The sequence below is a fragment of the Thunnus thynnus genome, chromosome 2, assembly GCF_963924715.1.
Source record: "Thunnus thynnus chromosome 2, fThuThy2.1, whole genome shotgun sequence".
NCBI lineage: Eukaryota > Metazoa > Chordata > Actinopteri > Scombriformes > Scombridae > Thunnus > Thunnus thynnus.
In genome coordinates, this window is record NC_089518.1 from 14317333 (window position 1) to 14334593 (window position 17261).

General features: G+C 39.2%; 1 protein-coding gene across 1 annotated transcript in view; it reads right to left on the reverse strand.

Annotated features, from left to right (window-relative positions):
- si:dkeyp-14d3.1 (transmembrane protein 132C) overlaps positions 1 to 17047 on the reverse strand; it is a 118822-nt gene extending 101775 nt beyond the window's left edge. The window contains exon 1 of the mRNA XM_067604699.1: positions 15647 to 17047. Coding sequence (XP_067460800.1) covers positions 15647 to 15692 — 46 coding nt within the window. The 5' untranslated portion in view covers positions 15693 to 17047. The remainder of the gene's footprint in view (positions 1 to 15646) is intronic.
- Between the last annotated feature and the right edge of the window lie 214 nt (positions 17048 to 17261).

The following is a 17261-nucleotide window of genomic DNA, read 5'->3' on the forward strand; positions in this document are numbered from 1 at the left end:
GGATTAAAGAGTATCGACCGATGAAGAGTAAACACTGCAATGCCTTGCCGCTGGCCTATTTGGTAAATCCGCGGATAGAGAAGACGAACCCAAATAGGCGTCACTGTTAGTGGCTGGGCGGGTCAGTGGGGAAGTCATTAAGGGATGCTGAGAAGGGCCTCCAGGTGCTGTGAGGAGGCCTGATATGTCTGGAACAGTGTTATCACAGCAGGGGACTGCAGAGTGAGTGGCAAGAACCCTGGGCATTCTGAGTATCCTGCGGGCAGAGAACAACACATCCTTTGTGCCTTCCAGTGCACATGGCTGGAGGGGAAAGGGGCTGAGAGCTTTTGGCTTGGGCTGGGTGGGATGAGACAAGCACATATCTGTGTGCCAATCAGTATTCCCATGGCCCCTCCGGACTTTGCTAAAACATAAACTGGGTTTCTTAACGAATCTCTTCCCCTCACACTGGCCTTTATGGCAAAACGATATCGTAAATCAGGCTCAATACAGAGGCATTCGCAAGGCAGAGTCAGTTGGCCTCTGTGTGATAGTGCAAGGATATTTAATGGTGAGTGAGCTCTGTTAGGACACGGGAACAAGTGGACACAAATCCAACAAGACTTATTGGCACTACAGAAGAGAGCTCAGATTGGTTAGAAATTATATTACAATTACACAGCAAATAGGATTAAGGGTAGGATTACATCACTATTGATAATAATCAGTGTATCACAGAAAAAGTAGACATTCATATCAGTAAGTTCTTATTGTGACATGTTACTGTAATTTCTATGTTCTAATACTCTATCATAGTTCATAGTTGATCACCAGGAAATCATATTAACACTACACCAAATCAAGGAACCGAAGAAAATCAAATTAACCAAATGTTCAACACAAGCAAGGAAGATTGATTAAGAATGGTAACGCCTGTCTGTGATTTTGCTGCTCAAAAATGAAGTGTTGTCCCTGTCTGACTGAGTGTGAGGAGTACAAGGCTGATAATGGAAATGGGTGTGAATCAAGCCATAACATGTTTTTCTCCTCTTGGGGTCAGGATGCATTAATAAAAACTCTCCCAAACCAAGCAAATGCAACTTTGCAGTTCAAGTATGCATCAACTAAAAACAGTCTCACAGTAAACTTTTCTTACCTAGAATATGTTTAAGCCAAAATTGCGAGGCTTCTCGAGGGATGCTGAGGAGCCAGGGGATGATAGCAGTGAAATCCTTAAGTTAATTAAATCAGTTTATATAGTCGGTACGGAGGGAAGATTTTCCCCCAAATCCCTTTATTTATAGCAAGGTGTGAAAAACAGAGCTACTGTAGTAAATGAAAGACTTCTGTAGCACAGTGTCTGTGCATTCTTAAGTGCCTCCTTATCCAACCCTGCACCCTCCCCAAATCTACTGGTAAACCTCTCCCCAAGGTCACACACATATAGGATGATAAATTCAGCCTGAAGCTCTCCTGACAAGACTGTATTCCTATACATGCAGCCACAATGCAATGAATCATGGCTATGCTATGTTTATGAATCTATTATAGTTCTTTTCTAAGCTTTCTTTTCTATGTTCTACAGCATCTGACCATAGGGTGATTGGCAATGAGTGAACGATAATTATGCTGATAATTGACCTTGACTGGCTAATACCTTGCAGTACTTGTAGACTATAAATGCTTAATATGGATGTCTTCATTTGAAAATTAATGATGCAGACAAATTGAAAAGCAAAATTTGGAGGCGGTACAAACGCATTCAGAATCATTACAAATATGTGAATGGAGAGACACAGGTGCAGATTCACTCTAGGCTGTGCAAACTGAGGTAAAGATCCGTCTGCTTAAATTGCAACTGTTTCAAGTTGAGCAAGAAATTCATCGTTTTCCCAGGTTACACCATACCACTTCATTAATGCACAAAGACAGCAGCCAAAAGGAAAGGGTCTGGTGGAGAATAAATGAAACAACTGATGAGTTCCTTGTAAGTTATAAAATCAGTCTGTCTCAGCTGCCAGTCAAACAAATACACAGACAGATTTGGTAGGTTGTTACTGATATGGCTGTACTGTTTTTGAACTGTCATGCTAATGGAAAAATGGCTGTTTTTGGTGAATAAACATGGACTGCCAAAGCATTTGAGTGGTTAAATCCACACGAATACAGACAAAATGTGTTTGTATCTGAATGGTTGCACTTGAAAACAATAGATTGCTTTGGACCATTTTTCTTGTTGGTACATTCAAGTCCACACTGTACATTCACACTGAAAGAGTAACAAGATTAAGTCCAAGATGACAGTATGCATACTAAATCTGCTTGAATTTTGACTGGTATTGTGGACTTAATTGTCCAACAAGGCAATGCACAGCAGAAATGGAGGAGATGCTTATAACTGAAAAAAAAAAAACCCAACTAATTTTAGATGTTGGTCAGAAGACTCCAGGAGCATAAAATATTGAATCTCGAATGACATTTTGCTTTCTCTTTGGTAAGTTTATAATTAGAAATTGATATTGCAATAGTCAGACATCAAATTACATCAGTGCACATCTTGTATCATTTCCTGTCCGTATAAAATGGTTTGTTCTCTGCTAAAATGGTATATTCTGAAGGTTGGCACGTAGTGTACACTTAGATAAAGTGGGATACAGCTATGAAGGCACAAGCTACTGTGTGTCATCAGAAAATTTAACCAATTAAACCAAACACAGACATCGTACAAATGTCAATTTAGTGGCATCATAAAGTTCTCTGTCCAGCAACCAACACTGTAGTCTCTGGTGTCTATATGTTTTTGGCATGATTGGCATGGTACAGGTTGGAAATTCATCAGATTGGTGTCACCTCAGGTTAAGTCATGCTTCCAGTGGGTTTTTTATTTTTACACTATTTTCAACTGTCTTAACAAATCTATATATATAAATTCCATGAACTAGAATATAAGACAGACAGTTAACCTACCAGAGCATATCAATATATAGAAGTATATAGTAGTAGAATAAACAACACAGTTTTATTATATTGCTTTTGAAAATACTTTGGTAAATATTATGCTTATCCTCATTATTTTTAGTATTTTGTACAACAATAGAAAGAGATAGCACAGATGATGTTGACTCTGTACTTGCCTTCTCATCTTTGAAAACAGGTCAAGGTCCTTCCTTACTCAGTGCTGCACATTCTGTACTAAACTGTACCGGGGGACAAAATAAATAAACACGTACAGTACAAAGAAACACTAAATTAATTTGACAATGACATATGGAGGTAGGTAATCCGTAGCTTCTAAATGCAGAACAAATATCCCAACGGGTTGTGTACATCAATACATACGGCAAGGTCAGTGATAGTCACTGGTAATGTATAATTTGAAATTGTTAATCCTTTGGGCCTATAAAAATACAATGTTTCTTTCCCTCTGTAGCCCCACATTGCCTTGTTCCTTTCTGAGGAGAGATTTTATTGTGGCTCCAGATGGACTGGCTTTAAATTTGCAGTTTAACCTAAAACTGGTGAGAGTAGGAAATAACTCCATGAACAAGTAGCTCTATTTTGAGCCAGGGAAAGAAAGCTATTAAAGCAGGGGGGAGAGAAATGCTGTTATTTCAGACTAGATTAGAGCGGAAGGCGGTCTGCTTTCACACTACTGACGAAATATGTTAGTTTTAAAGAAATATTTCCAACTAGCAACACAGGGCACATTTTTTTTCAAGGCACTCCCGTCCGGCTTCCAAGATGGACTTTCTTCCGGTGATTGACAACATCTCACTCCGTGCTCAGGCAAATTCGTCTGTAGGAATCCTAGAAGACTACACAATTCCTCTTGGGCCAGCTATACAAGCTTTTTAATGTGTTCAAAAAATAGGCAAGAAAACAGAAGCTAATTATAATTTTAGTTCTACAAACATTTCTTGGATGCAGAGCTGCTCTGCAGGCAGAAAAAAAAAATCTCTCACTGAGTTAATCCTCAATAGGCCAAGCTAACGAACCACATTTTTTACAGGCTGACTAATGTTAGACTGAACCCTAGTGAAAAGCAGAGAAGGGAGGGGGCAGCCAACATTATGAAACCTTATTATGAATACTCTTACTGTGAAAAAGAGAAAAGGGAATGCAGTCTAGCCATATTAAATTATCTATGTTAGCTGGTACACCTAGTTTAACTATCATCTCAGCCGTGATGTGCAGCTGGTTGCTAGCTATTATTTAAAGATAATAAATGCTGTTGTTACGCACAAGAAAGAAAGGTCACTCTTTCTTACCTGAGATCCTTCAATGTCATTGCACAGTATAATTTCATTGTCTCAGCAATATTTATCATTGTAGCATTCGCTAAACCCCTCCTCACAGTAATTGCCTAATCATAGCTTTAGCAACCGTAACTATTACCTGCAACTAGTAACTAACATTACTTACAAAGCCAAGGAGTATATTATCAGCTAACTACATTATTATGTTGGGTTACAGATTACTTTACAAAAAAGCCCCAATCATGACCGACACATCCATTGTGTGGGAGCCAAGATGCTACTATGATAGAGTTTAGTAGCAACTCACTGTTAGCAGCTCTGTTCTGCTCTTTATTTGGTTCGGAGACCTTTACACTCTGTCAGCTCCAGCCAAACCCATAACCTGAGACAGTATATATTTCCCAAACTTAATATTTATTACCTACATCAAGGACCAACTGTTTCAAAAATGTACAATGAGTTTCAAGTGGTAAATCTGCCACTGTTAAACTGCATGTGTGCCATGCTAGATTGGAAAACTTGACAGGCGTATCAACAGTAACTGAAGGGGATGGGGCTTAGCAAAGGAGGCGTCAATTAGCTAATACGCTGTCCATTGGCTGCGTCCTTAAATTTAATTGACTCCGCCCATGTAGATTAAACTCAATCAGTGATATTTTCTACACATCCAAAATAGATCCAAAAATAAACTTCAAAGCAATTTGTGATGTGTAGCAGTGTTACTGCTGAGAGCAAAGACCTCTGGCCTTTTTAGCTGTCTCCACACATCTTTCACATGCTCTGTCAATACTCTGGAAGACAGTAAATACTCAGCTGGGACAGTATGGTATCATCTATTGCTGATGAACTTTTTATTGCTCCAGTGGAGTGCCTCAGCCTTCAAAAGACAGCTGAGGTTACAGGTGTAAAATATGTCTGACTGTATAACTTTGACACAGCTGCTTCCCTTCATAAATTAGGTTGTGCAATGAAAATATACTATAAAACACAATCATATTAAAAAAAAAATACTGTATGCCTACCGTGCACAAGGGAAGACAGCTGTTAATATTTGAGTAAAAGGTGTATCAACTTGACCTCCAAGAATATTTCCTTTTTACATTTAGTGGCCTTTTGGGGCTGTCGGCAGAATTTGTAATTTGGTTCCCTTGCTCCAAACCAAAGAATGCAGCATTTCAGGTAAGTGCATTGAGGGTTCACACTGCCATTTTCATAAACAAGCCAAGCATGAAATCACATGGACTGACAGGTAACCTGCTTATTGGATGATTCTGGTGACTTGTCATTCTTTGTAAGCAGCGCTACAAAAACCCATTGGGAAAAAACAAAACAAACCTTATTCACGAGACTGACAGAAAGTCATTCGACACTTTACTAAAGTGCTAGAAGGCTTTATTTTCTCTGGGGATTTCAACAATGAGCTAATGAAGAAAAAGTTTGATATGAGCTTTAGTTGAACGAGCAACTGGACATCATGCATCATAAATTTAAAGAATGATATGATAAAGGAAATTGTTGCTGTGATCAGAGTAAATCAGGTGAATTTGTCTGGATTAGCTTTCAAAGATGTCACATATTAAAGGGAACATATCCTGCTTTTTGTGATTTTCTGTCATTTATATACTGTTATAATGTTGATCGTCTATGTAAACATGGTCAAAGTTCGAAAACATGATTGTATGTAAAGATGCCGCCTTCATGTCAAAAGCCACTGCTTCAGCCTGCTCTAACCGCTCCATTCACAAAGTTAACTCTACTGCCCCATCAAATTTACATCAGATTATTCTCTCATGCCCACAAACAGCTGTCTGTTCTGTAGCCTTTGTTGCTAAGGTTGTTCTACGGATTGTTCACGTTGTCCACTGACATATTTTAGATCAGATTTGGGCTCCATCATGTACAGATGTATTTGAGAAGTTTTTTTTTCAAGTAAAGAATGAGAAAAAGAAGCAAAGTCCGATTACTATTGCTTGTTTACATTGCCTCCAGATCTGGTGGAAGTCTGCCGAGGAGCAGCTTCAGGGAACAAGCCAATCAGAACAGAGTGGGCTAAACAGGAGGGAGGCCTTAAAGAGACAGGAGCTAAACAGCCCGTTTGAGACAAAGGCTGAACTGAGGGGCTGCATTATGTGCATTATATGTCCTCTTTAATATTTAATATCAATAAAACCTTGGTCGTTGGTCAATGCCGCCTTCTAAAAACACACCACACCAGGGTGTGTATGAAAATGGATAAAGCCCAACCTTTTCTGGTGGTTTTAATGTGGGTTATTTGGCCAGCACCGGGGTTGAAATTAGCACCATTCAGCCTAAATGAACCAGATTAAATTGGAAAAGGCACATGATTTTGTTCAAACAGTACCAAAAAGGTTAGAATTGTTTCTGATTTGTGCAGCTTTTATTCAGGTGAAGGCATCATTTGTACCAGTGTTTGGGAAGAGGCAAAAAGGAGACAGAACATCTTATGTTGAGTTTATGGAAAAACGTGCTGCACTGGCTCAGTCATAGTACTATACCATTAATATTATTAAACCTCACTTTATCACCGGGATCCTGGTTTTCATGGTATCACCAATGCCAAGTTGTTACAGCATTGCTCTATTTCTACAAGAGATATACCAAAAATGAATCACAAGTTCACTTCCCCTTTCCCTCTGTGAAATTGTGTGCGACTCCAGATCTCTTATCAAATAATTGATAGAATGCCCCTATATAATATGCTTTCAGGTTTTATGTACTTTGTATGCTTTTGTGTGAGAGAGGATCTGTACTTATGTTTTTAGTTTTGCAGTATTTGTCTCAGAGGTGAGTCCATGTTTACTGTACCATATCGTGGGAACAGAAAATTCTTCCTCACTTCTCATCTGTCATCATTCACAGGAACCTGCTGTCTCAGAGATCAACTCCACCTCTCTCTGCTGGTCAGCTCACAATATATTTCGAGACAAATTTCTCATTCGGACAAAAGTTACCTTCTTGACATGCAGGTCAGACCATGCACGTTTCTTTGGCTGAATCACACTGGCTTCCATCTCTGAAAAGACCAGATAAGTACAACACCTGAAATGCTGAGTTGTTTTATAGGTCCCTCATCCTTATCACACTGTACTTTTTCTCACTGCTTTTCCATGTCCTTTGGCGCAGATATTGTTGAACTGGTCATGCTTACCTCAAGAATGCCGGGTAGCACTGTTACTCCTCTGTCAAAGCAATATATTCTTGTGTTAGTTCCAGATAGGCTGTAAAAAGTGCAACCCAACAGAGAAATCCAATGTATGGGCTGATTTTGGAAAGTACCAACTGGCAAAAAGCTTGCTGTTTCTTCACTCTCGCTGGCTAAATTAGCCATCCTACACATGGCATGTGCAATTAAGGATGGAGGACAGATTACATCACTCTGGATTTCAGCGATTGCCACAGTCCCAGAACATCTAATTACAGGGCCTTCACACAACAATCTTCAAGGTTCTCTGAGAATGCACAAAAACAACATGAAACAAGACAGCAATAGTAAAAAATGCAGCCCAGCAGGGCAAAGAACCACGTGCCAAGTGCTTGTTTGCACTTATCTCAGGCTTGTGCATGAGAATAGTTAGCATGTCCTCTGAGCAAATCATATCAAGGCCCCCATCATTGTCAGTGGATCTGTGCCAGAAGTGGAGGAGGCTAGAGTGAAATGTGAGAGGGCAACTGCTTGCTACTGTTTCAACACAAAAAATAATTTCAGCACATCACTGGGATTACTGTGAATCAAAAACACACGATGGAGCGGAGGTAGTCGTGTCACACTGGGGTAAAGTACTTCTGTGTATCACTCTGCTAAAAATAATTCTGAGCCAAAAAAGACTCAAATCAAATTTTAATATTGTGTGGGTTTTGACACGTGGTACTTGCCGCATACAAAGCGCCATATGAATTATATGCTGACAAAATGCATATATCATTATTCAAATACATACAGCTCTATACTATCTATACTATACTGCTGTAGGAAAAGAAATGCTGTTGGGCTTTTAATTAATGCTGAGATAACCTTAGTTTTACTCATCACCTTCAATGCATTCGAACGCCTGCTTCCAGACAACAATTATAACATTTAACCCATGTCAGTAAGCACCCTTTAACTTGATCTAATGGGATGGCATATAAATAGCACACTACTTTTAAGGACATTTCACATGTCAGGTCTACGCATTTTCAGCTTTTCACATGTCATGTAATGCCGTTGGTTGGAAATGCGTCACTTCCCCATCAATCAAATGTAACTACAGGTCATTTTTAGCAACTGAATTTACAACCTAAATGGTGTGAAATGCCACAGGAAAAGAAAAAAATACATTGTCATAACATGTGAAATGACTTAAAAAATTGGTGTGTTATTCATACGCCTTTTGGTGATACTAGCCTGCACCCTTGGGTCTGGCAGCTGGTATACTGTAAGTTATTGCTGTTTTTTATTTATTTATTGTGTTAATTGTTACTTTTTCCTTGTTTCTCTTAAATCATTTTCTCATGTCATCTTGCATGGTGGTGCGTTTTTATGGCGCTTTATAACCTTCTTTTTGTTTGTTTGATTCTTAGAAAAAGTACTACATGAATAAAATGACTGATATAGCCTAGCTAATCCAAATTATAAATCTGAGCAGGTGTAAAAGACAGCACTAACAGACAGCATTAACATCCTTATACAGTTTTATTCCCAATTTGAATTAAACTGTAATATTTTTTTAGGATAATCCTTCGTTATCATTGGGGTCATTCCGCTCAGCTTAGTGTGGCTCCTTCCAATTTGTGTGAAATTGAGGGCCTCAGGGTTAAGAGGAGAATCTGCAGGAGCAGATAGTGGTTCAGAGAGAGCTGTAGTAGGAATGTGTTAACTGCCAGGGCTGGCCCTCCTGGCCTGGGTGACACCACTGAGCACCACATGGCCAATGACTCACTATTGCCACGCTGTCTATGTTGTGACTGGACAAATCTAATCCTCCCTCATCATCAGCTCAGTGTCCCCTAGTGTAAGAGAAACAAAGCAGCATGAACGCTCCAGGCTGCCAAAAGCTGAGGACTGGAGGCTGCTGGACAGCAAGGGCAAGATGACAGCGTGAAAACATCTCACTGCTAAGCACACATGTATGTGCGCATTGAACTGCACAGAAACTGAATAAATATCAGGACAATGTTTTTTTAGATCCAGGGTGTTAGAGTGCTTTCACATACTTTTGTGCTCTTTGTCTATGAACACAGTCACGCCGACTCAGTGAGTTCACTCAAGGGAGTTCATTAAGTTAGAAGCACTCCTGCCAGACTAACTTATACCCTGATTGTACTCTGAGGTGGCCATTACTCTCACGCTGATGATTAGAAGCTGGTGATTGTGTCAAGACTGATTGTTGATACGCATACACTGGCATTCCAATAACACCAAATACCATCTAGCCAATGGTCAAAGTGTAATTCAGGCTATTTATAATTAACTGAGTTATAGTGAATGAACAAATGATTATTCTACAGAGGTATTTCTGTTGAGTATCGGCTCTAAAATCAAAGCAATACTTACAATGTTGCTCTCGACTGCCCACTAAAGCCTTATTAGAATGAATATTAATAAAAACACTGTATATTAATAAAAACACTGCCATTAGTTTGAACAGAAAACAAACCTCAGTCAAAAGTTAGCCCCCACAGAGCTAAAATTTTAATCTGTGTCATGCTGATGTAAATCCCAGAGCTGCCTCACTAACAATAAATATGTTGATTTAATAGTGTTTCCTTTTTATATCCAAAAGTTTTATATTAGGGTAACGCTTTTTGTTTCAAATGATAAAATGTGCTGTGTCAGAGGCACCTTTCCATCTGCCATAATTCATTCTTTATGCAACTGTACATCAGTTTGCTGTCACAGCTGAGAGGACACAACAAACTCTTCGGTCTTGTTCCGGCTACAGCAGACAATAGTGATTATTCACAAACAGAACAGACTGCTCAAGGGAAAGAACTAATATATTTCAAAATTAAAATTCAATGGTAGTTTTAAGGCTGCTGTTCAGCATTCTACTGCATGAGCACACCACTCTGAATCACAAAGAGGCGCACGACTCCCATTTTAACATAATCTCGACAATCAATCAGCCACACCACAAAGAAGTCAATGGGCCTTGACAATATGTACCTGTCAGATCATTGCCTCTAATGCATTAGGCTCTAATGTGTCTGATAGACAGAAACAGCTCCGCACACAACCAAGTGCTCCACTCTCTCAGATGCAGTGACAGCCTTTTGTCCAGCCACCTGTCTATGATTACTCAAATCAAAAATGCATAACGAATTGGATTTATAGATGCATCTCCACTGACAGGAAGGAAGCAATATCTAAGAAACTGCATATAAAAAGCTATAGTGTAACAGGCTGAAAACAGAAAATAGACATTTGCAATACAAAATGATTCTTTATAGACTGTGTAAACTACGTTTACTGTGTTGAGATTTTAATTTCTTGTTAAAGTTTTTGAAAAAATACTCATCTTATTTTTGTCCTCATGTTAGTACTTGCAGGGAAGTCACAATAGTTACAGGCAAATAAAGTTCTTCAGTGTATTCATATTGTTTAAGCCTTAATGCAGCTTATATTACATAAATATCTAATATTGTGGGATGCAGTCTTAGCAGTTTTTGTTTCCAGAGAAAGCTCCCAGGCTAATGACATTTTATTAATGTATTGAAGTAATAAAAACATAATCCACTTCTTAGTCTGGTGGCTTTTTTTTAATATCCCATAATTCAGTAGCTTTCACATCACAGTAAACAGTGCATATCTATTTTTATCCATCCTCCTTTAACGCCGAGTAAAAATGTTTCGCTGTAATAAAACGAGAAACAAAAATTTACAGTAAAGAAATTGGTTACAATATAATGAGAGTAAATGCATGTTATTTGCAAGAAATACTGCATCATATCTCAACACTGTTAAGATGGACTGTGTGCACAGGAGAACCTGGGATGAGTTTCTTTGCAGTTTCTTTAAAATTGTTCTGTATCGTTGGGATGTAGTTGCATTAGTCCTGATGTATTACAGATCACTAAGCAAATTGAGAAAACAGAAGAAAACATGAAGGCATATGTTTAAGAGCTGAAATTGTTACTAATGAACAGCATTACAGTGTTTTTACTCTCTCCTGAGTGAGCAGGAGTCTGGTAGTGTCAGTTCTTGTGTCACACAAATATTACATCATTTGGCATAAAGATTGCACTCGATTCTGCATTAAGAGGTGGTCACATCAAGATGTAGTCATGTCAACCAGAGAACTGTTGCTCAAATTCAAATCCCTGATTCTACTGACTGACTCTACTCTGACTCTACTGATACCACAACACTTTGGGGTTTTTATTGAAATGTGTTAATTTTGCTGATCTCCTGACTTTTCATTTAGCGTCATCATCAAGTGAAAATTTTAACTTGTCCAATACTTTGGTTTATGACCAAATACTGGTAAAAAATAATGACATTCCCATCAGCCTCAGCTGTACCCTATGTTTAGTGCTATTGAGTAAATGTTAGCATACTAACATGATGAACTACAGTGAGGAACATGGTAAACATTATGCCTGCTAAAATAAGCATGTTGTCATTATAATTTTGAGCATGTTAGCATGCTGACATTAGCATTTAGCTCTAAGTACAATCTCAGATAGCATAGCTGTTCATTTTTTCAAAGTAAAAGAAGTGCCTCTTAATTCTGATAAAAAATATTCCTCTAGAAACTTTCATCTAATCTGTTAAGTCACCTTTTTAAAACTTTATTCTACCATGTGTTTTTGATTAATTGATTTCTTTACGTTACAATATGATTCTGAACATTGTGCAGCCTGATGCGAGATGCTGCTTTCCCTCTGCTGCACCACACCTAGTCGACGCAGCGTGGCTGGAGCATACGGTCTGGCTGTGAACTCCCCGACAGATTTATGAGGAGGAGGTCTTCTGTACAGACACAACTATCAACTGATGAGAGAGTGCACAAATACTGCATCAGCATGCTTGTCAATTATTACAATGACCCACCCTCCCCTTCCCAGGCTGACACACACCTTCACCAGCTCTCCCTTTAAAGCTTTTACACAGATTTCATTCATTCACCTTCCCTGATCATGAAATTTGATTAAATTGAGTGTAAGATTACGGCTCTTATAAAGAGCCAATTAACATAGGGCAGATGTGCTTTGTGGAAATATTACAGGACATTATACTGATGATATATGAATTTATGAGGGCAAAAACTCTCTTTTGACTCAGTGATTGGAGAGCTAGAATGTATGCCTCCCACATGCACTTTAAGTATAATGAGTATGAACGAGCAGTACAAGGGATTTAGATGAGATTCCACCTACTCAGTGTGTTTCATAAAATGGTCATTAAACAAACAAAGACACACAGATTGACATATAAACCTATAGTATTAAACATTTGTGATGGTTAGTAATTAAGCAGCGAGGAAGTTCAAACCCCAGCTTATACCATGCTACTACTGAGCTTCAGCAATTCTCTTTTCCTCTCTCTTTCGACAAGGAGAAACTATGGAAAAGCCCGGCCAAATTGGATTTAGGAGAAGTGAAAAATCTGCCTCTTTTTATCAGTGTCCTCGGTCACAAATCTCAGAAGTGCACCACAGTGTGCTCAAAGCACAGCTGTAAGATAGCCTTGATAAAAAATACCACCAAGACGGGGATTTCTTCTGCTCTTTTCATGTTTTCTGATCCGTAAATAAACACCATAACTGAGTTAAAGCCTAGAAACAAGCAAAATGGCATTACAGGTCTTTGTCCAATTAAGCTCAGTTAAGACTAAGAGACTAATTTGAATCCTAACAGCCATAGACTCCTGATACAAGCATAATTGATGAGCTGTCAATGATTTGAAAAAGAATTTAGGATAGGGGTTGTCAATGAGGCTTCCTAGACTTGATTAAAAATCTTCCAGTGGAATGAAAAAATATGATGAGGAGTAGAGTCCAAATTGAAATATCCACAGGCCTTTTGGTTGAGTAATGCTATTGTTAATTTTGATTTGACATTGTACAACCTAAATAAATGAGACACTGACGTATGTCAGGGTGTATACAAACACATTTTACACAATAAATGTGACAAAGCATAACGACAAAAATGATCAGTCTACCAATATCAGATGGATGTTTTTGCACAGTTGAGATGTTGAACTGAAGGCACAGTTGTCCTCATACAGATCAACTTATACAGCTGTCTTTTAGTTAATTGATTTGAGACATGTTTCCCTGTGCAGTAAGTTTTAAAAACACACCATTTTCTGCACATGCAGTATATCACCTCTCCCTCTCATTTCTCAGTCCTTGCTCACTCAAGGACATGAGTTGCAAGGCTTAAAGGACTGCCAGGGACAAAGAAGAGAAGCTGGATATGTGCCACATCACAGGGGGTAGGCTACAGGACCACAGCAGTGGATCTTTCTGAAGACAAATACAGATAAAAACTCTCCACTAAGTGAGAGTCTAAGAATCTCATAAAACATCCAACAGGACGAGCTGCATTCCTTGACGGGGATATAGTCGCATAAGGACAGACACATGGCTGAGACAAGAGACAGCATGGGCTGTGTGCTTAGTACTTAAAGATGTAGACTGAGGGCTATCCTTGCTTGATCCCCTTTTGGATCTTGTTAAGCTCATGGATAAGATGAAGGGAGGGAAGATTGGATATTCCTCTCAGGAATCCCACTGAGGCATCTCACTGGAACGCACCTAGGGGCTTCAATTAATAGAAGAGAGGACAGAAGGTTTTAAAATATAGGAAATAAGGCCAGTTCTCTGAAAACGGGAAAAAGAACTTCAGTCTATCACTTTATAACATATATATGTCTGCAAACTCACTGGCCTGATAATATTTTTGCTTTTCAAAACAAAGGTTATAGTCAGAATCGCACCAGAAATTTTCCCTCCCTAATTACGGCTTCATTATGCTGTGCAGGCATTTTTCTAGCATGGATTTGATCCTCTCATTTCCTGGAGTGTGTTATCAATTTTCATCACTATTCACAGTGAGAATCTGTGTCCTGCAGCTTTATGGCACACAATGCTCAATTAGGATCATACTGTGTATGGTTACTGAGAAGGCCTTGGCATATGGCAAACATCATTACTGAACACTTCAAGCCAGTGAGTCAGCACTCGTAATAGAGGCGCTGTCAAATAAAGCTTCCTCTGAGCTCCAAGAAAGATGCGTCATCAAGGTGTACATGCACAATCAACCCGTAAGATTCAGTCTGAGTGTTCAGCATTGTGAATGAACATCTGGAAAACCGATGACCTTTTGATCCGTAGGGAATCAGTGCAGGTGTTTCGTTTATTTTGACCATAAATTATACATGATTGGCTGAAGGCTTTCATAAGAATACAAAAAGATGATTCTTGGTCTCCTCCTAAAGTAAAAAGGGCAAGAGAAGTGACGGTAGTGACCGAATAGCAACGATGTCGTTCAACTGTAGTTGACATTAAATTGATTATTTGCAACTGCACAGCTAAACTGATCATTTTATTTATAGATGCAACATGAAAAGTTCCCTCAAAAGCTGCTAAATCCAGATATTGTCTGGTGAAAATATTGGTAATAGTGAACAAGACAAATCTTTAGTTTAAACCTTTTTCCCACAAGACAGAAGAAGGGAATCATTAGCCAGACCACCAGCTGCCCTCAGATCTGTACATTCTGGCTGCACGGCTGTACTGTATGTCAGCCAAACTAAATGCTGCTCTCCTCCTTGTGGCTCCAAATGACTGAAGCAAAGTCATGAACACAGAAACTGAAATGAACATTGTCATGGTTTCAGCAGGAATCATGTTTTCTCCCATAACATGCAGTGATGCTATTATTGTGTTACTGACATGTAGTGATTTGAGCTATATGAAGATCTCTCACCACTGCACGTCTCAGTAATTTTTCCCATAAAATAATTATGGGCTTTGCAATGAATTTTGATGAAACAACTTGACAAGCCAAGAGGTAATAAAACCCCAAAGCTTCTGTTGCACACAAGAATCCCTGTCATATTGAAATATTCATGAAATAAATGTTTTTTAAGGCCAGAGCTGCTCTGGTTATGTTGTACAGGTGCAAAGCCACAGAGCACTGACTGCACTGAGTTCCACATAACATATAACGCATGACTGAACAGACAGGAACTCTAATTATGGTCAGACAGTGTTACCAGATGACATTGTATTCATATAGGCTATTGTATGAATTATAGCACCCTCACAGGATGTTACTGCCCTTCATCTCAGTGTTTGTCGGGTTGGATTTGTTCCCCTGTTCTTTGTAAGAACATGTCCTTAGTTGAAAGAGTGGACCAGAAGACACACAAGCAAATAGGCTGAAATTGTGCTTACCTCCCAAAAGTAACACCACCGACTGAAGCGCAAGGATATGCAACATGTTTCTTTGAGCCGTCAGGAAAACAAGAATCTCCCAAAAAAATTGTATGGAAGCCGAAATGGCTTAAATCAAAGACAAAATCCTACTTGATGCATCTTTAGTTAAAAATAAAAAATAAAAAAAGACACACACAAACGGGAAAAGCATCTTTTCTGGTAAAATGTCAGCCCCATCCAGTTATATACAAACGCTAAAAAATCATAGTGTGTGTGAAAAATGTTTTGCAAGCCTTTTAACTAGTGTCCCATCTACTTGCTTGTCGGTGTTTTGTCTGGAAAATTCAGGAATTGAAGAGAAGGAACTTGCGCGCAGCTTTATCACTCTTTCCAGCATTTTTGGAAGCGAAAACGATTCAGGCGCCTGGTAAAATGTTTAAGATCTCGGTGATTTTTTTGTCGTGATACATTTTCACTAAGCTCATGAACGAATTCCAAAAGCAATTTATCCAAATAACAGCCAAATTAAAAGCGTATTTAATCCCTTCTCCTCAGATCAGTTTGTCAACTCTGTATCCTTCGCATCACCAAGCTCCTGAAGTTGGCTGCTGTGTAGTGCGTAAAGTCCTGCACTTCGGGACGAATGAGCAGTTCCCGCCCGGCATCGTGTATGGAAAAGACGTAAAAGTAGAGAAGTTCAAGTCGCAATATAGGTCAGCATAAATCCACACCCAGGCAACCTTGACGTTTTGTGAAGTCCTGATGAGCGCAACTCCAGCAACACCCGGCAGCCGAGGAACGCGCAGTGCTCTGCCTCCGGAGCCAAATGTTCAGCTGCCACCTCCAATTAGGCTTTGGTACCAGGTGGTTCAAATACTCTGCGAAAGTCCGATTTCAGCCCTTTATCTTTCCATGTTTATGTAGGTAGAGCACAGGCTACAGTTTCAGTGAAGCTTACGCATTGTCAGCCCGTCCAATGCGCGTCGAGAGAGAGAAGAAAGCCTACAGCTGTGACAATAACTGGCACTGGCACACATTGGGAGGCGTGTGACGCTCCAGCAACACATACATAGGTGGTGAGACGGACAACATAAACATTTGATCAAACAACTTATGAGTTGAATTCACACTCAACTCGAAACATATACTTCTAAATACTGTAGCCTATATCTCCAGATAGGATTGTCAGAGCGTCTTTTTACCAAAGTAATACCTTCACATCTTTACTGAATGTCATAGTTTACTATCGACTCTATCACCCTTTAAAGAATAACTTTAAAAGTTGTTTATATAGTTGTTAGGACATCCATCCGTCCATTTGATTGCGTGATTGAGCCACTTGGAAGGCACTAGCGACCCCGTGTGGCATCGCAATTGAACTGAAAAGAACTGTCCTGCTCAGGTGTGGAGGTGATGGATAAGAGGTAATAGACATTTAACACTGTGGACACCATTAGAAAATGATGATTAAGGGAACTGACTTCAGAAATATCACCAGTTTGATGAAAGCATGTTAATGGATATCTTAATTGTGCCAGGTTATTCTGAGGGAGATGCAATATGCAGTATGGTCAGGTGTATTTGTAGGGCTCAACACTGAGCTTTTATTGCATTTTCACACAGTTTCCACGGG